This window comes from Mastigoproctus giganteus, chromosome 8, assembly GCF_048544385.1.
Source record: "Mastigoproctus giganteus isolate SK-2022 chromosome 8, ASM4854438v1, whole genome shotgun sequence".
Lineage (NCBI taxonomy): Eukaryota > Metazoa > Arthropoda > Arachnida > Uropygi > Thelyphonidae > Mastigoproctus > Mastigoproctus giganteus.
Window position 1 is genome coordinate 74,254,437 of NC_143582.1, and position 21,125 is coordinate 74,275,561.

Sequence of the window (21,125 nt, forward strand, 5' to 3'; positions counted from 1 at the left end):
GGAAAACATATTGATAGGTCTATGGCAGTAGATACTCCAGTGGGAAAATGAATATGAGTGTTAGCACCAGTACTTAATAATGTGAGATTCTGGTTATCAAGAACTGTTTCAGTGAGTTTTCCTTGTTTGTCTATCTTGAGAGATCCCCATAGGATGGTGCCCATTAAAATCTCCTAGCAGAATGAAAGGAGATGGAAGCTGCTTTATAAGATCCTCCAGCAAGCCTCAGGCACCATATGGTTATAATAATAATAATAAACTACATAATAATAAACAATAATAATAAACTATAATAATCTTCAATTTTTTTTCCCTCTTGATTAATTATTATAACTTTGTGCACGCACGCACATGTGAGAATGGGATGTATTGGAATCGTATGAGAACATAAACCCCTAACAAAAGGTGAACTGGTCTGTTTGAATTTCAGAGGTATAACAAAGGATTAGGAAAAAGTGAGCTGGACATTTCTAGACTGCTTGGAAAGCAAGCAAAGATACAGAGGCAGGATTATAAATTAAAAGTGGAGTGAATGAGATTAAGGGAAAGAGGTTACAAAGAAATTGTGAGGAGTACTGGGAAGATGGTGGACATCGGAGGCACTCCCTTTGAGTATGAATAAAAATATAGCATCAACAGCACTTCCTTAAGTGAACATAAGGCTTTCGGCAGGAGAAATCAAACAGCAGCTGATAGTAAAGGCTACAACAGAATAGTCAGCAAGCACTAGCAGCCAAAAACAAAGGAATTTAAACATTCATACGTTACAGTTTTGAAAAATAGGAATGGTAACAGAAACTGTTTTGATTAGGATAAATTAGCATTAGCAGAGGTATACGATGAAAGAAAGCAAGCTTATGCAGCATCAGCAAAAAAAAAAAAAAAAAAAACTTCCACTTCACCCCTCCGTTCGTTCGAAATACCTGTCCAGCTGAGCCTTAAATTTATTTAGGCTATCAACTTCCACAACAAGGTATGGAAGTCTGTTCCACCAAGCAACTACCCGCTGGCTAAAGGCAAATTTCCGCACATCTATCCTACATCTGTCTTTCCTCAATTTGAATTTATGCCCTCTCAGGTGATTATTCTGAGCAAGAGGCAGAATCCCATCAGCACTGAGCATGCTCAAACCATTCAAGGCTTTATACACCTCTATCAGGTCACCTCGCCGGTGCCTAGTCTCCAGACACTGTAATTTGCAAAACTTAAGCCTTTCTTCGTAAGAGCAACCCTTTGTTCCATTCACTAATCTTGTTGCCCTTCTCTGTACTCTATATCCTTCTCGAGGCTCCAGACCTGTATACAGTACTCAAGGTGTGGCCTGAGCATTGCCTTATACAAGGGAATCACCACCTTATCCCTGCTAGAAAAATTCCTGTATATCATTGATAAGACACCATGAGCTACTCTTGCAGCCCGTCTGCACTGCTTGGAGAACTTCATATCTGCCTGCACAATTACCCCCAGGTCCTTTTCATTCTCTACCACTGTCAGTGTAGTATCACAGAGTTGGTACGTTGCTCTGTGGTTGCTGTTTCCCATATGTAGTACTTTACATTTGTCAATGTTAAACTTCATTTGCCACCTCTCAGCCCATCTGCTCAACCTTTCTAGATCCTGTTGCAGCAGCATAGCATCAGTAGTGTCCTTAACAACCGTGCCAACCTTTGTATCGTCTGCAAACTTGGACATTAAGTTTGATATACCATCAATATTATTTATAAACACAGAAAACAATAATGGATACAGAAAATACAGAAAAACAGAAAACAATAACAAATTACTCACATAACGACATGGCAAAGTTAATAAATTCAAAGGTGAAATATAAGGTAAATTTCTGCACAGAAATCAGAGGTAAAATGGAGGTAGATGATTTGGGATGTGATAGTTTTCAGGAGCTTTGAGTAAGCAAGGTGATTTCAGTGGCATGATGTTTTGAGTCAAGAAGAAAAAGTTGTAGTAAGGGGGAGGGCTGTGGTTTTCAATACTAGAGGAAAGGCAGTTGCTAAATCCTAAAAAAAAATGTGTTAAATGCTATGTTCCAATAACCTGCATTAGCCATCCACCTAGTGATGTCAGTTAATAAGATGAAGAAAAATTCAAAGTCAAATTCTTCAGATGCTTTCCAGTTATTGTGGTGTTCAAGGCAGTTGATGACCTGAAGCTAGCAGAAAATATTTGCCCCCACAATACCATAGAACCATGAATATAATTGAAAAAACAGCCAGGAATGCCTTGAAGAAAAATTTATTAAAAGAAACTTTTAAATGGAGGAAGGTTCTTCTGATTGAAGACCCTGGAAAAGAGAATAAATGTAAGCAACCAGATTTGACAATTATGGAACTATCATAAAATCATAGGGACTAATACATTTTTTAAAGTTAAGGTACTAGAGAAGAGATAATGTGCAGGGTAATATGGTATGTTTGTTATTTGGTTTTTAGGAGCATTAGCAACTAAGGCCATATTGCTCCAGGATATGCGGTGGTCATTTCCTGACCTTTCCGCATCCTCCGTATTTGGTGGTGACGGACTCGAACCCCGGTCTAATCAAGAAGCGTGTACTACGCACTGCTGCTCCTTCCCACCTGGCTACGGAGGCGCCCCGGGTAATATGGTTGCTATAACCATTCCTATATGTTAAATAGGAAGGATTTAATTTTTAGTTACTATAATTCAATAGTATGAAAAAATTAACATTAGCATAGGCATATGATGCAAGAAAGCAAGCTTATACAGCATGAACAGAAAAAAAAAAACAAAACAAAAAACATTCCCATTTCGCCCACCCATTTACTTGAAAATGTTTGTCTAGTTCTGCCTTGAATTTATTTAAGCTGTCAATTTCCACAACGACAGATGGAAGTTGTTCCAGTAATCAACCACTTGATGGCTAGAAAAATTTTCGCACATCTATTCTACAACTGTCTTTCCTCAATTTGAATTAATGCTCCCTCAGGTGTGGAATCTGAGCAAGAGAAAGAATCCCATCAGCATTGAGCTTACTCAAACCATTCAAGGCCTTATATACCTCAATTAGAAACCTCACAGATGTTTCTAATTGAGGTGTATAAGGCTACCTAGACTACAGATGCTGCAATTTGCAGCACTTAAAACCTATTTTGGTAACAGCAAACTATTACCAAAAAGATTAGTGAGTGGAACACTCTTGGTTCCACTCACTAATCTCGTTGCCCTTCTCTGTACTCGTTCTAGTAGCTCAACATCATTTCCTAAAATGAAGCCTCCCGACCTGCATGCAGTACTGAATGTGTGGCCTGGCCATTTTTTTATACAAAGGGATAATCACCTCCTTATACCTGCTAGTAAAATTTCCGTATAACATTGACAAGACCCCAGAGCTACTTTTGCAGCCTGTCTGCACTACTCAGAAAACTTCATATCCAACTGCACAATTACCCCCATGTCTTTTTCATTTTCACCACCCTGAGTGCAGCACTGCACAATTGGTACATTAATCTGGAGTTACTGCTACCCATATACACTACTTTGCATGTGTCAATGTTAGACTTCAGTTGCCACCTTTCAGCCCTCAGCCCATCTGCTGAACTTTTCTAGATCCTGTTGCAGTAGCATACGATCATTAACAACCGTGCCAACCTTTGTATCATCTGCAAACTTGGACATTAAGCCCGATATACCTTCATCAACATCACTGATAAATACAGAAAACAACAGTGGGCCCAACACCAAACTCTGTGGAACTCCACTAATAATATTAGTCCACAAACAGCAGCATCCCTTGATTACGACTCTCTGACTTCCCCCACTCAACCAACCTTTTATCCATAGCAGCAACTTGCTCTTAATGCCATACTGCTTCAATTTGTACAGTAGTCTTCCATGTGCAACAGTATCAAAAGCTTTCCTAAAATCCAGGTACAGGCAGCCCCTGTATAACACAGTACTTCTACAACACGGTTTCGCTCTAACACGATTGATAAATTGCAGCAATCCTCGCACAACGCAGTACTTATATAACATGGTTTTGCTCTAACACAGTTAAAGAATTGTGGCAACCTCGCTCAACATGATATTTTTTAGCTTTTGTGTGGGGGAAAACTCTGCTATTATGTTGGATGTAATTTTTGAACATTTCCTTTCTTTTTTGTGAATTTCTGCTTTTGGCTTGCTAATTGTTATGCAAAAAAAAAAATTATTGGGAAATCCCCATGTGCTACTGAACTTGTGGAAAAATCTAGATTTCAAAGTTTTATTACTATTGGATAAAGTGCCAGGCCATCCAAAATATTTAATTCATCCAAACGTTGAAGTAATGTTTCTACCACCTAGTACAACTTTTTTAATTATATCAAGGCATTATATCTACCTCTGAAACTCATTACATCAGAAAATCGTCATAAAGGATTTTGGAAAAAATTTATTCCGAACTGAATTGATGGAAAATTGAAGTGATGGAGGCATGGAAACATTTTTCAATTGTGGACTGTATTGGAACCATAGCTTTATCACTCGAAGTAAAACTGCCAACGTTAAATTCGTGTTGGGAAAATGTTTGGCCAGAGTCAATTCATTCAAGAAATATGATCGAACTGGCAGAAAACGGAATCCATGTGATTATAAAACTTGCTAAGTTGGTAGGAGGGGAAGGTTTTGATGATAAGACTGCTGAGGCCCTCATGGGTAGCACAATTGGTAGAATTGCCGTCATCCCCACACTGGGTGGAAAAGACCTAAGTTCGAATCCCGTCGATGATGGGAGGAATTTTAATGGGTCTTTTTCACAACGTGGCTGAATCAGTCAGTCTCAGACAAGGATAGCAGTTTTTTTTGTCCAGAAAAATAGAAAATTGACCTCAGAACACATGCAATTTGAACACACAGAGCAACATAACCTTAGTTGCCAGTGCTCGTAAAAAAAAAAAGATATGATTACTGAAGACGTTCAAAAATTACTGGTTGAAAAAGAGGCTGGCAAAGCAGATTTGGTGGATATGGCATCAGAGGAAAATCAAATAAATTCAGAGGATGATAGCAGAGATAAAAATTCTGAACTTTCAAATTTTACACTAAAAAGTATACAGAAAGCCAAGCAATTAGAATCTTATTTTTTTAATTCAGATTCTTCGACTGAAAGGAGCCCAAAGTTCAAAAGGGAGCTTCAAAAATGCTTAGTTTCCATACGATGAAATTACAAAGATTTATCAAGCAAAAGCAAACAAACCCAGATTAATGATTTTTTAAAGAGAGCATAAGATACACGATATCTAGAATGGTGTATTTTTGTCAGTTTTGTTAGCTCTTGGAACGTAAATCCTCCTTTTTGTACTGGTTCTTAGTCCTGTATAACACGGTTTTGCACTACACAAGATTTTATAGAAACCTAACTACTGTGTTATATGAGTTACCTGTATATGATATCAAAATTATGTTTTGCATCTGATTCCTTTGTGACCACATCATAGTGTCCAATCAAATTGTTCAGACAAGACTTCCCCCTTAACAAACCCATGCTGTGCCTGAAGTATTACTGCAGTCTTGTCTTGATGATCCTGCAGTGCTTCTTTAATCAGTGACTACATTATTTTCTCCTTAACTGAAGTTAAACTAACAGGTGTGTAATTACTCGTATCACCCTGTGATCCCCTTTGCAAATTGGGGATACATTAGCACATCTCCAGTTGGCAGGGAACTCCCCTGAGTATACAAGGATTAATCTACTTATGATAAGAAATATGCCTAACGAAATTTTTAAATATACTAGCAGATTATTTTTCCATACTAAATTTTTGCACAGAAATCAGGGGTAGAGAATTTGGAGTGTGACAGTTCTCAGGGGTTGTGGGAAAGACAATACAAAGAATAAAATATGGATTTAGATTGAAATGTGATTTACAATGTTGTCTGAATTGAAAGAATTATTCAATTTTAAAGAGATGAAATACTGATTTAGATTAATATCGATTTAATATTAAGCAGTATTAATACTGATTTCACTCTAAATTGAATTAACAGATTCTTTTAGTGATGGAAAACAGATGAAAAAATTACATTTAGAAATTAAATAAGGAAGGAGATGAATAATTTAAATGCAAATCAATGCTGATTATGCACATATTTGTAAAAGGTTTGACTTCCTTAATGTTTTGTTGTTTATTTCTATCATCTGCCTCTATTTCTTATGAGACGTACATATCCTGTCCATGTAAACATTTGCAAGAAACCCCTCCCCCTCATCTTCTGATTACACATAGTATTGTGGTCCTTAATTCTTGGAAGACGCTGTTACCTAACACATGAGCAACAATTGTCATAATAGACAATATTAAGTAATAAGTAATAAATAGCAGTAATTCCCTCATAGCAAAGTAATGAGGGAATAAATAGAGTATAGAGAGTATAAAATAAAGATTACAAGTATAAAATAAAGGTTACAAGTATAAAATAAAGGTTACAAGTATAAAATAAATAAAAATGTTATAAGAAACTACACCAGCTACAACAAATAAATTCTCAAGTGGCCCTTTCCCAACCAAATAATTTATCTGTCTTGTTGAAGTTGCATATTCTGATTACTATCATTAACTACCCTGCACACCTTTGTATCATCAGCAAAATTAGACATTGAACTTAAAACACCTACATCAATTCTATTATGAATATTAGAAAGTAAGGGGCTAAGAATCAAACCCTATGAAATTGCACTCATGAGTCTATAAAAAGCAGTGGCCATTCATAACCAATCTGTCTCTTACCTCTTAACAACCTCTTCATTCATAGTAGTAACTTGCCTTTAAAGCTACACTGCTCCAATTTATACAACAAGCATTCATGCAAGACTGTATCAACTTACTGAAATATAAACAAATTACTTCAAAGTTTACCTTCTATTCAATCATTTCCTTAGAGCCTCATAATAGCCAATTAGATTTGTTAGGCAATAATCTGCCCTTAAAAAAAAAAAGCCATGCTGTGATTCCCTTATAATTCTACCTGTCTAGATGATCTTGTTTTGTATCTTTTAATTAAGGACTCCATAACCTTTCCTGGTATAAAAGTCAAACTGAGAGATCTCCCCAGTTACTCATTTCATCCTTTGTGAACAGATGAGGCATCTGCACATCTCCAGTCTACAGGGATATCATATGAATCCAAGAATGCACTCATTATAACAGCTAAAGGTTTGCTTACAGCTTTTGTTGCTTCCATCAGTATAACTAGATTTGGTTAGTTGTCTTAATTTTTTTACAGTACACCAGGCAGCTAAGACCATAAAGTGCAAAGTTCATGGTAAAATTAAATTATAAAACACATTCTATTACAATATAATGACTATAAAAGATACATATGTAAAATAGATCAAATAAAAGCTGGTGTAAAGGCCAAGTATATTATCAGTCATTGATTTAAGATCACTTAAATTTGGCAACAATAATTTGTTCTTTTCAGAATATGAAGGACACCTTAGATGTTGCCATCATTTACTAAAATCTGACTAGGTGTAAAAGGCTTTTAAGTGTTTAAAAACATCAAAAATAGTATGGCATGCATTAATAAAACATGGAAAATCTCTCTCTCTCAGATCAGTATACAAGATAAGAATATGGAATAAGAGTGTAATAAAGTACACCATAGTACAATAAAAGAATTCATAGTGAGCCATTAGGCCAAAAGAATTGGAGTTTATTAAGAAAAATAAAAGCCTTCGATGTGAGCCATTAGGCCATTCACACATCTTACTTTTCATTATTATTTATTTCATAAATGATTAAATACATATATATATATATTTAAATAATGGCTTAAAAAGTTAGAATACATAAAATAAGAAAATAAATAGATAAACTTTTGGCTATGGTTTCTGTCTTTATACCTTTACTTTCCCCTCCCTGTTGATTTAATTTTTATGTTAACTTTCGCTCTACAGTTTTGCCATGCTACTAGCTTATTTCACACACACACACACACACACACACACACACACACACACACACACACACACTCTGAAAGCGATATTTCAACAAGTGCATACTGGAGGCACATCAGCTCTCAGCAAAGAAAGAAGTGTTGAAAATAACCATGTATTATTTCATTACTCAAAACAACTTCTTCCCTTTGTAATTTGCATAAACCAGAGCATCACGATTTTATTATAGACTTGATATATAATTTATTCCTTTTCTGTCTGTGCCATATCATTTGTCAAGTTGATAAACATTTAGATAAGATTAAATGATTGTAGACAAAATATAATACTGCTAGGCTGATATCCTTTAATAGTTCTACATATTTTTGGTAATATGATTGACCATGTCATTTCGCTTGATTTCAGAGTGATTTGGGATAAAAGAGAAATAGATTTCAATATTAGTCTCTGATAGATTGTAACCTCTGTTAAATCTGATACAAGATTGGATGTGAATAAAATTTTGTTGCTATTAGTGTCTGCTGAGAACTTTGTGAGGCTGGTTTGAATTTTGCCTAAAGCAAATTGAATAGTATGAAGTTCTGCAGTATATTACACTGCACATTATGGAGAGTTGATTAGATACTTCAGTAGAGTCTATAAACCTTAGAAAGGTTTTGGGGAAGACACCACTTCACATGTGGGAACATTTCACATTAGAGCAAATCTGAGATTTCTACAGGGTGAGTAGTCACTTAGAAGAAAAGTAGCACCAAGAGCAAAAAAGAAAGCTCAGTTTTTTGATGCACAGAGGCAATATTTGTGATGTGCTTAATCCAAGAGAGTGAGATTAGAAGTCAGGAAAATCCCCAATGGAGATATGTGATCTTGTCTAGCAATATTAGCATCACTGAAGATGAGTATAGAAGCAGAAGACTCTTTTTTGTAAGAAATAAGACAGTACTGAGTTCTAGGATTAAAGTTAACTAAATTTTCTTTGAGCCATTAGAGAATCCAATAGGACTGGCATTTAAAGGAATTTGGTGGATATTCAAGAAGTTGAGGCTGTTTGTAAAGACAGCATGTCTAGTCAGAGGAAGGAGGTAAACCTCCTTGAGTTTGCAGCCCTGAAGTGTCCTAAGAATAAAATCCCCTACCCTTGGCATCACAAGAATTTTTTGATGCAGGGGAAGTAATATTTGTGATGTGTTTAATGAGAGAGAGAGAGAGAGAGAGAGAGAGAGAGAGAGAGAGAGAGAGAGAGAGAGAGAGAGAGTTTGTTAGTTTGTTTGTTTGTTATTTGGTTTTTAGGAGCATTAGCAACTAAGGCCATATTGCTCCGGGATATGCGGTGGTCATTCCCTGACCTTTCCGCATCCTCCGTATTTGGTGGTGACAGAGAGAGAGAGAGAGAGAGAAGGAAATCTCCAATGGAGAAGATATGTGATCTTGTTTAGAAATCTTAGTGTCACTGAAGGTGAGCATCAAAGCAGTAGACTTTTTTGTGAGAATTTATTTCCTGAATTGTTGTTGTTGTTGGGTTTAATGACACACAGGCTGCTGGGGCCATATTGTGTCATTCTAATGATGAATATGAAATAGTAACTAAATTTTATGATATATTCCTATCCAGTTTAGGAAAGTAAATAGTTCTTTTTTTTATTAGGATCATCTCCCAGAATCTGCAATAAATTTATTGAGGTCTGTGTATTAGCAATTGATTTAAAGGTGTCTAAGCAGATGTTTTGAAAGTGGGGACATCCACTAACAAATAGCGAATGGTCAGTTGTACTTGACATGATGTACACTGGGGAGCGGTCATTAGTTAATAGATACAGGTAAGTGAGATGAGTATGCCCAATCCTGAGCCTTCCTAAAATTGTTTCTTCTCATCTGCTTTTCTGGAAGCTGGAGAGCCACAGCTTTGGTTCTGATTTTATTTGGTATAGTTTGTTTCCTGGATAACCTCTCCAGATTAGTGACCAGCTATTGTAACATGCTTTATGGATAATAGTTTATAATATGGAGTTGGAAAAGTCTGCAAAAGAGTAGTATCTGGTTGTTTAGCTGCAAGATCTGCTCTTTCATTTCCTGCTATCCCAGAATGCCCTGGGATCCAACAGAATGTCACAGTTTGGTTTGACTCATTACACACAAGTAATTTAGAATGGATTCGTTTTATTACAGGGTGAGAGGAGTTGGTATTACTATTTATAGCAGAGACAGCACTGAGCGAGTCAGTGTATATTAAGGCAGACGAAATTAGAAGTTGAGTAATGTGATCTAGAGCCAAGTTAATAGCAAAAGCTCAGCAGTGAAGATACTGCATTCTACAGGTAATGAGATAGAAGTGATGAATGATGAGAAGATTTCCGCAGCGCCTACTTGGGTCTCAGTTTTTGATCCGTCTGTATAGATCTTACAGGCCTGTGAATTAGAAGCAGAGTGAGTTTCATGTAACTGTACAATATTGAAGGGAGATAAGGTGTTCTTTCCCCACTGTTGGAAATAGTCATCATAAATTGCAGAGATATTTGTCCATGGTGGATCAGGCAGTGTCATATCCTGATATATATTGCTGATTTCTATATTCCACGTTTGAGTTAGTTCTTTAAGTCTAAGTGCAGCAGGTCTGTTTTCATATGGTTTACTGTTGTAAAATGACTTCCATTCGGTATTGTACAGACATCTCCAATTAGGGAGATGTCTGTACAATAAATAAAAAGCAATGTTTTCCTCTGAAGATGTAAGGAAGGTTCGTGGGCTTCAATGTAAAGGCTCTGGACTGGGGAGGTTCTGAAAGCCCCTAGAGAAACTTGAAGGGCATTGTGCTGGATGGTATTTAATCGCTCTAAAGCACTCTTCCTCGCACAGTCATACACTGGAGAACCGTAGTCCAAAACGGAACCTGATGAGAGCTCTATAAATATGGATAAGCATATGCCGATCAGCACCCCATGATGTGGATGACACACACCGAAGGATATTCAATTTCTTCAATCAGATAGTTCGAAGATAGGCCAAATATGCTTGAAAGTTCAGTTTTCTATCTAGTATCAGGCCAAGAAAATGGACAGTGTTAACAAGAGGAACCGACACATTTTTTATCTTTAACTCAGGATCGGGATGAAGTGACCGGAGCTTGCAGAAATGAGTGGTAGTGGATTTCTGTTCAGCAAGTGATATCCATTGCGTAAAGTCCACGATTCTATTCTGTTTAGAGTAATTTGTAACTGTCTTTCAATAGTATTCATATTTTGTGATTGGCACGATATGGTGAGATCATCTGCATACATATACTCTTCTATAGTTTTTGGAAGATCTTCCAATATATTGTTGACCCTAATGCAAATAGGGTTGGACTCAGTATGGAACCCTGTGGGACACCCTCTACTTGAATGTGAGATGTTTAAATTCAAATTGAAGAAAGACAGATGTAGGATAGATGTACGGAAGTTTGCCTTTAGCCAGTGGGTAGTTGGTTGGTAGAACATCCATCATTTTTACAGCCCAGCCTTAAGTTTTTTTTTTTTTTTTTTGACCGATGCTGCATAAGCTTACTTTCTTGCATCATGTGCCTCTACTAATGCTAATAGGAAGTTTTGATATCTGACTTGAAAAGTACGTAACTTTAAAAAGTTCTGAATAATTTGAGGGAGATAGCCTCTCAACCCTAACTGATGCATATCTTTGATAATACCATGACGCCATGTGGTGTCGAATGCTTTCTGAATATCCAGGTTGACCATCACTAGATGTTGTCTCCTGATGAAGGCGTTAAGTATGTTGGATTCAATTTTGACAAGTAAATCTAGGGTGGACCTGTTTTTGCCGAAAGCCATATTGGTGATCAGAAAGCAGGTTTTGGGAGTCTAGAATATATATATATAGTGCAGTGTTTTCTGAAGAAGATATATATCGTGCAGGGTTTTCTGAAGAAGATATATATAGTGCAGTGTTTTCCGAAGAAGATATATGTAGTGCAGGGATTTCTGAAGAAGATATATATAGTGCAGTGTTTTCCGAAGAAGATATATGTAGTGCAGGGATTTCTGAAGAAGATATATCGCTCCGTGAGTTTTGTGTAAAAATATCCTTCGAAAGGATGGTGCATAAGGTGAGCCTCTCATGCACCATCCTTTCGAAGATCCTGACCACACAGCTTGTCAATGATATTGGTCTGTAATTCTGAACTAGAGGTATCTTTTCCCAGTTTTGGTATTGCAAAAATATAGGAATGACACCATGAGAGAGGATATGTGTCTTCTGAGAAGATCTGGTTATAAAATAGCAATAGTGTATACAGATCAGCTTCACACAGATGTTTAAGATTCTGTAGTGAATGCCATCAGGTCCTGATGCTATTTGGAGATTTGCACAAGGATTCCTTGAGCTCAGCTAGAGTAAAGGGCTGGTTATATGGAAGTGAGAGATTAGTTGAAAAATTCAATTTTTTACAATCTTCATTAGTTTTAATTTGCTGAAAAGCAGTCACATAAGTGGAAAAAGCGGAAATATTATAGAAAGATTCTGCTAAAGCATTTGCGATGTCAGTAGGAAAGGATAGGTCCTGCCCATTCCACTGTATTATTGGAGACTGTAACGGTAGAATTTTCCATTGAGAGCTTGTATTTTTTTCCAGATAATCAGTGTCAGTATTTTTGTTAATAGTTGATTTTTTTTTTTTTTTGTTAGTGCATCGGCTTCTGTGGCCATAATGCATCTCCCAAGGTTTTTATATTTTACTCTGATCCAAGCCCGAGGCGAGATTCGAACCCGCAACCTTTGGGTTGCCAGCCTGCCACTTTACCCACCTGGCTAGCCCAGTCGGCTGTTAATAGTTGAGGCAAAGTTAATCCAGGAGTCACGTTTTGCTTTTTTCCTAATTTGTCTTGCTTTGGCTCTCAGTTGTTTTAAAACTATAAGGTTGGCGGTAGTGGGGAATTTTCGAATTTGGTTCCAAGCATGGTTTTTTTCTACTTTTGCTATGGAACAATCTTGATCCCACCACTGGTTTTGGTGGACCCACTTGCTCTAGTTGGATTTTGGAATGGAAATTTTGGCTGCCAATAATATCTGGCTGGTAATCTGATCAGTTACGCCATTAATATGTTGTTTCTGTACATACTGGTTGTCGAGTAGGAGGACACAAGTGGAATATTTTTCCCAGTCTGCTTTGTTGAAATTTCAAGAAGTACGGCCTTCAGGATATGACATGACCCGCATTTGAATTGAATTTATAATAGGAAAATGGTCACTGTGGAATGGATCATTCAGCACTAACCATTCCATGCTTGGAAAAAGAGATGCTGAACAGATGGATAAATCTATGGTGGACATAATCCCTGCAGGTAGTTGAACACGAGTTGGAGAGCCAGAGTTTAATACAATCAGATTATGGTTATCCAGGAATTATTCAATTAATTGGCCTCTGCTATCCACGGTGGAAGATCCCCACAATGGATGGTGTCCGTTAAAATCACCGAATAAACATACAGGAGGTGGCAGTTGTGTGATAAGATTAAGTTCAGTCTGAGAGCAAGGATAATTCGGTGGGATATAAATGGATGCAGGGGTTAACGATATTCCCACTGCCATCCGAAATGCTACAACTTCTAAGGAGGTTTGTAGTTGGAGATGTCTTGATGGTATGGTATTTTTGACAAGAATAGCTACCCCTCCACGAGCAGGAGTGCCAGAATCCCTGTCTCTCCTAAACATAGTATAGTTTTTGAATTTGAGTGAAACTTTTGGTGATAAAAATGTTTCCTGTAAGCATACTTCTACTGTGTTAGTTTGTATAAGTAAATCATTTAGGTCATCTATATTACTGCATAATTCTCTGCAGTTCCATTGTAGGAATATGTTCATTAATTGGGTTTATTTGAGGAAGATTGATCTGACTGTTTTTTCTGAGGTTTCTGCCTATTTACTTTTGATTTTTAATTTCTGGGAAAGGTTGGCATCCTGTATCCATGGTATCATTAGCATATAACTCTAGTACTGTGTCATCATCTTCTGATTGAACCTCCATTTCCATGTTGATATTTTGTGGTTTCACTTTTTTCTGATTTTCAACAGTAGCTGATTTTGTTGTTTCTGGTAAGGTTGATATAGCATCAGTTAGGATACTGATGCTATATCAATGAAACCAGCGTGTTGCTGGTTTCGTTGACTGTAGCTTTCTTACTGCATGTTAGTACAGTTTTGGCCCAGGTGGCAAAGGTAATATTCGGTTCTATGAAGACATCTGTTTGAGTTGCAGCTGAGTGGCTGTTTTTGGTGACCGATGCATATGATTGGCTAGGCATGGTTAGCATTATTTGCTTTCTTGCTTCAGGGTATGTGACTTTATGCTCCACTTTATACTTCTGGATTTTTTTCCCTGTTTTCCAAAGGTCACATGCTTTAGAACATGCAGGATGGCTTCCTTTACAGTTTGGGCAAGTGGGAGTGGAAGCTGTACAGTCTCCTTGGGAATGCTCCTTGGAGCCGCAAATAGGGCACACAGCATCGCCTTGGCATGCCGTCTGAGAATGGCCGTACTTCTGGCACTTGAAGCAGCAAATGGGATTCGGAATGTAAGGCCGAATCTTGCAGATTAAGTAAACTGCCTTAACAGAAGATGGAAGTGTGAGTACTGAACGTTAAAATGATGGACCTCGTTGGTAGTAGGTTGCCATCTTTTTTATTCATTATTCTCCGTGCATGTGTTACCTTTTTCTCGCTAAGCTCTTGTACTAGTTCTTTAAGAGAGACAGTTAGTAAGTCCCATTCACTGATGATGCCTCTAGAGGTGTTCAGAGTGTTATGGGGCGTAACTGACACTGGAATATTGTTAAAAGTCATTAATTTTAACAATTTTTCTGAATTGTGATGGTTTTGATGTTTCAATTAGAAGGTCTCCAGACTGGAGACCCTTCACCATTTTAGGGGATCCAACAACCGATTCTAAACATTTCTGTATCAGAAAAGGCGATAGCTTGCCGACAGGTTGTGTGGACAGCGAGTGCATTATAAGAAATGCTGGCATATCTAAAATCTGTTTTTCCGTCCGAAGTCTCTTCGAACGATTCAGCTCACGTTCTGAGACAGAGTTAACAACTTTGCCGCCTGTGGGCTCCAATGATGGATATTCATTGCAATCCATTGTTGCTCCTTTTAGCCCTGGAAGAGGGAATTCCTTCTCCCAGGTTATGTGGAGGCAGGAGCGGTGCCAACCAGTGACCAAGCGATCAACACAAGAGGAGAGCAGTACGTTGCTAGCATTGAAGCAGTGACGTTGCTCAGTGAGGGAAGCAGTAACGTTGCGGGCAGTGGAGGGTTTATGAAAGCACTAGTACTCGCCCTAGAAAAAATGCACTAGAAAGATTGCTTGGGAACTATCGCTCAGCACTCGGGGCCTTATTTCCTGAGAAACAGCTGAATAAATGATAACAGAGGAGGGGGAACCAAAAATACAGTATTCCAGTGCAACATTTTGGACTTTGGGAAATCTGTCAGCTTACATTTTGAACAATGAAGCAGTCTTTTACTACATGAATAATACAAAATTAGTTTATTAATTATGTGATTTTTTACCTAATTCCTAATTGAGACTGAAATATATTACAAAGGTGATATTTCAGGTAAAACTAGGCAAACTCCTATAGATCATGTATGTATGTATGTAAACTTTATTTGTGTTAATTAAATGTACATAAATCTTTAATAAATATTTATGTACATTTTACAAAAGATGGAAGTTTACCCTCATAAAGGGTGAGGATGAACATGCTCATTTAGGGAAAGCTGTATTAAAGAAACAGATAATCACAAAGTATCACTCAGTTCAAACAGAGAATTACTTATTGAAATGAAAAGCTGATATTACACACACATCCACTGACATCGACCTTCCCTTTTCCATTCCTCTCCTTCTCGTGTTTTTACCAACTGCTTTCATAAAATTGACAAGCTGTAAGTAAAAGTCACAAACATAAGTATGAATCAGGGGAGGCAGTTGTGTATGAGTGGGTGACATACTCAGAATTTGCATACTTTGATACCCTACTGTATTTGTTTAGTTTTTTGAAGCATTAGCATTAGCATTAGTAGACGCATTTGATGCAAGAAAGCAAGCTTTTGCAGCATCAGCCAAAAAAAAAAAAAAAAAAAAACCCACTTCCACTTCACCCCTCTTACCAAGAAAGGCTTAAGTTCTGCAAATTGCAGCACCTGGAGAGTAGGCACCTGCAAGGTGATCTGTTGTTGTTGTTTGGTTTTTAGGAGCATTAGCAATTAAGGCCATATTGCTCGGGGATATGCGGTGGTCATTCCTTAACCTTTCCGCATCCTCCGTATTTGGTGGTGACGGGCTCGAACCCCGGTTTAATCAAGAAGCGTGTGCTACGCACTGCTGCTCCTTCCCACCTGGCTACGGAGGCGCATTAAAGGGGCCATGTCCAGTTAGCAAGTATGTTGTTTGCAACCCGGGAAAGAACCAAATAGGCGATTTTGGATAGATTTTTTCAAGTTGCGGTAAGAACTTGTGGGTGATTGCTCCTTTGGTTGTTTCTGCCCACCTGTCCTGCCACACCTGCAGCAGGTGAGACTGAAGCCGAATCTTTTCTGCCTTATGGTTGTTTGTTGGGTCTATTGTAAATTCCAAGAAAGTGGTGGTTATTCCCTTAGATAAGTAGTAGAGGAGTCCTGTTTTTGCGATTTCAAGATCAAGTGGAAGTACTGCTGCTATCACCTGAAGCGCTGGGTTACTCACCGTTCTGCAGGCGCGGGTGGTAGTGAGGAGGATGGTGCGTTGAATTGCATCCAGGTACTGTGGGACACAACAATGTATCGATCTTTATGATAAGAATTGCTAGTATCGACATTTTAGACCTTGTCTTTTTTTTTTTTTTGATCAGGCCATAAATAATTTTCCCCTCTGAATGGGCTCACTAGAAAATTTTCCCACTACCAAAATGCAAAAACATTAAAAGCAACAAAGACATCGGGCCAATATCAATCTCATCATCTGTACTAAAACTCATAGAAAGATCTGTTACCAACAATTAGGAAGCAACTCTTCCCAATACATCATAATCAGATTCACTATGGAATTAGTGGAAGATCCACATAAATCAACGTTCTCGCAACAAACCAAATAATTCTGAAGGCCCTTAACTCTAAAAATTAAATCGACATCATTTACATTGACATCAGCTCTGCATTCGATGTGGTCTCAACATACTCTCGCCTGAATCTCCTCAAACAGTTTTACCTCATCAATGGTAATCTATTGAATCTCTTTGCCAATCTCCTCAAAAAAAGGGGTCCTTATAGAAAACTTCAAAAACAAAGCCTATCATGCCATTTGTTCATCTGGAATCACCCAGGGTGGGAAACTACCAGTAATAATGTTCTCTGCAATCCTCCAATGGTTCCTACTAACCCATAAGCATGTAATGTCTTATGCGGACGATGTTAAAATCATTGCCATCTCAAATTCAAGTCAATCGGCTACCTGCACTGAAGTGCTGATCTGTAACACCTTCCAAAGATCTGTAACACCTTGTACCTCAAAATCCAGTTACCTCCAAATTTCGCTTAAAAAGATCTCTTTCCAATAACCGCCTCGTTGAATGTGTAAACAATTCCTATTGTATCGGATCATAAAAATCTGGGAATATTCTATGACTTCAAATTCAATTTCTCTACTCTACTCATCTAAACTAGCTGTCCAAAAAATTCACAAGTGCCAGTGTGGCCAATGCAAATTTCAAAAAGATCTCTTTGCTTGAATACTGGTTTCTTAAATGGACTTTAGGTCCAGTTATGAATCCATCTCTTCCCAGTCTTTCGTGGTCAACTGTCTAAACTACTCTGATTTTTCACTTTCAATCTGGTACATCTTTCTTTACAAAACTGTACACCTCTGGCATTCATTGCCCAGAAATTTGGGAAGTTATAGCTTGGAGAATTCCTAGGAAAGCAACAAGACCCAAACCAACACTGCCCCCCCTCTACTAACCAGATTCTGTTTAATCAAAAAGCACTTTCCATTCAACACTGTTCTTTATTAACAGATTGAATTTAGACCCTGTACTAATAGCCCAAAACAAAACTCTCCTGTCACAACAGTTAAACTTATACTAAGGAATCTCAACCGAACTAAAAATAACCACAATGTTACATCTTTCCTCTCTTTTCACCCTGACTTTACAGTTTAGATGTCTGTGTGATCTTCCATACCTTCCATATTAGGTAACTCCTGTCTTTGTATATTTGTGAACTGCAGTTTTTGCATTAACTATGTGTACATCTCTAGAATTTAGTGCTAGCTAAGTCACGCCAGTTGCATGTACAGCCACTCCCTAGCTAACGTAATACTCGACTTATGGAAATTCAAATTTACATAAGTTTTTGCCGGCTGGTGCAAACTTAAAAAAATCATGGAAACGTATTTGCATCCCATAGGAATAAATGGAGGTATCGTAAAAATATCATAATGTGAACCCAATAACACATTGTTTTTTTTTTTTTTTGTAATTCGTTCCAAGACCTATGAAGTTGAAACTTTTGCTATATAACTAAGCTATTTATCTCTCTAAATGGTCATTTTTATAATGGAATGATGTCTTCCTATTGCACTACACTTTCATTGTTATCATATATTCCATTATAAGAATCAATTTTGAACACTTCTGTGATATTTTTCTAAAACACATTTCTGGAGGTCACTATAAAACAATTTGCACTTTCCGGTTTATTGGGCCTTTCTGTTAGTGCCATCTATTATAAACAGGTAGTAAACTCGATCTTACTGCATTTACAACAATACTGATAACTGGAATTGTGTGGGTTACAGTATTATGGTGAAATGAGTTTCCCTTCGCTGAAATCTTCAATCATATAAAAAAACAAATTTTCAGAAAGTTCTCTTCATTCCTATTTACTTATTACAATAGTAAAGGGAAAGCAATTAATGGAAAGTGCAAGTGCTAGCAAACGAAATAAAACTGATTTAGAAATGAAGATGATTCTTAATATTTCGTACTTCTTAATAAATTAAGAAGTACGAAGCAAGACAAAGTTTGTCATCTATTGCACGAAATTAGGTCTCGCTGCTTCAAAATAGTGAATACTATTTTAAGGGACAGTGTGCGTATAAAAGAACATGTTAAAGGATCAATGCATTTAAAATCAACAGTGATCACAAAACAGCATTCAGGTGCTATATCGAATATGGAAAGCTATTAATAATATGGATGGAAAATCAGATTCAGAAGAGAGGGCCCCTGAGTCCAATGGCCATTCAAAGAAAAGCAAGAAGTATTTATGAAGATATTAAGGATAAGTATGGCAAACCCCAAGCCAAGTTTGTGGCAAGCAATGGGTAGTTTAACAGGTTCAAGCATCAGACTAGTTTCCAATACGGTGAAGTATAAAGAATGCGGTGAAGTCGCCAGTGCCGATTCTGCAGCTGCAAAGAAATTTTGTGATATGCTGGAAAAAACCCCTTCTAAATCTCCCTAGCCCTCAACTTTCGCAGCGGCATGCTTATCAGCTGGAGAGTTAATTCTGGCAACAATGCTCGAAAGGTAAAACTTGCTGACGTTATGCCTGTCTCCTCTCTCTTTTTGTAATTTTGTACACTTCTGTAATTTTTCCTGAGCATGAGATAAAAAAATTGAATACATAATTCTATTTACATGTTCATTAAATATTTGCTTCAATCAAATTTGCGAGTGCTGCTTAAGCATTTAGGGAAATTCCGACTTGCGTAGAGTTCCGCGGAATGCAACCCTTACATAAGTCAGGGAGTGGCTGTCCTTAATTTTCACTACATGTGTCAATAACTGTTGTCTTCCTATTAGTTGTATTATATTCTAAATGTATGTTTCTTTATACTTTACTGTAAGCCCTTATAGCTGTTTCATTAGTTATCCCAGGGCAAGCTCAGCATTGTCAGTATATTTCTGTACAGTACAGACAGACATCTCGTCACGGCCATGCTGGTCCGTCACTTTGTCCAGAATGCCTCTTGGACAAACCTGCAACCACTAGCCTGTTTGTATCTGTTGCCTCTCTGTATTGTAAGAACTCGTGACCAAGAGCTAATAAACAGACTTTATTATTATTTTAAAATTTTAATTATACCTATTATCACTTCAGTGCTCTTGTTAAGTCTAATAAAATCATTGAATATTACACAATACAAAACAGATGAACAGCTTATTGTAAAAATAAACTATTAACAAAATTAAATACTTTATAAAAAAAATATGCCATTTTAATAAAATATATACTTTGCTAATAATTCATGTTAACTTATTGTACCTTTTCAGTAATTATCAAATCTACACAGTTTTTGCCAGTTAATGGAAGTGTACATTCCTTAAGTATCTTTGGAGACCCCCCTTTAGCAGTATGTTCCATAGTCACAACAACTTTTGTCCCAGCAGCACTACTACTCACAAGATCCATAGCACCTCCCATTCCTTTAACTAATTTTCCCTGGGAGAAAAAAAAGAATAAAATAAAATACATTAAAAATTATATACGCAGATGCAGTAATAAAGCTTAAACAGAAAAAGGCTAAAGATGGGAGATATAAATTGTGAAATCTAAGTTTGCAGTTACCAAACCTGCTACTGACACATTATTAAAGAATGTCTGGCCACTACAACTTTAAGATTAGTTTATGCACAGACACTAGTTTTTGCAACAAGCTTCCAATTGCTTCATGGTTAAAGGCATATGGCAAGTAGTCACTGTGCATTTTATTATTGTTCAGAAACTCAGAAAAATGACACGTCAACGATACCACTTAGTCCCAGAAACGATCCAACACACAAAGGTGAATACCCACATGGAATACGCTTGTAGACATGACCAGGATAATATATCAGAAGCTAGTGAGGAAATACAAGTTGATCAAAGAAAGCACACCATATTACAAGTATGAAATTCAGACCAAGAGACCCTAACCCACAAGCTGTTCTTTGTTATAGTGCAGTCCCACTTGTGGGACTGCACTATAACAAAAGACAAGACCATCCCACAACATGAGAATGACAAGAGAATCCCCGCAGGAGGAAAAGGCTACCTACATAATAGTGTCCAACACTGGCAACCTCCAGAAAACACATGAGAAAAATATCAGGAAGTAGTAGTAATGGCAAGTAGTAGTAGTAGTAGTGGCATGTGATGCAAGAAAGCAAATGTATGAGCTTATGCAGCATCAGACAAAAAA

At 37.3% G+C, this 21,125-nt stretch overlaps 1 protein-coding gene across 1 annotated transcript in view; it reads right to left on the reverse strand.

Annotated features, from left to right (window-relative positions):
* Nucleotides 1–21,125, reverse strand: part of SCOT (Succinyl-CoA:3-ketoacid CoA transferase) — a 180,886-nt gene that overhangs the window by 17,817 nt on the left and 141,944 nt on the right. Inside the window, exon 13 of the mRNA XM_090379500.1 lies at nucleotides 20,210–20,386. Within this exon, the coding sequence (XP_090235626.1) occupies nucleotides 20,210–20,386 (177 nt within the window). The remainder of the gene's footprint in view (nucleotides 1–20,209; nucleotides 20,387–21,125) is intronic.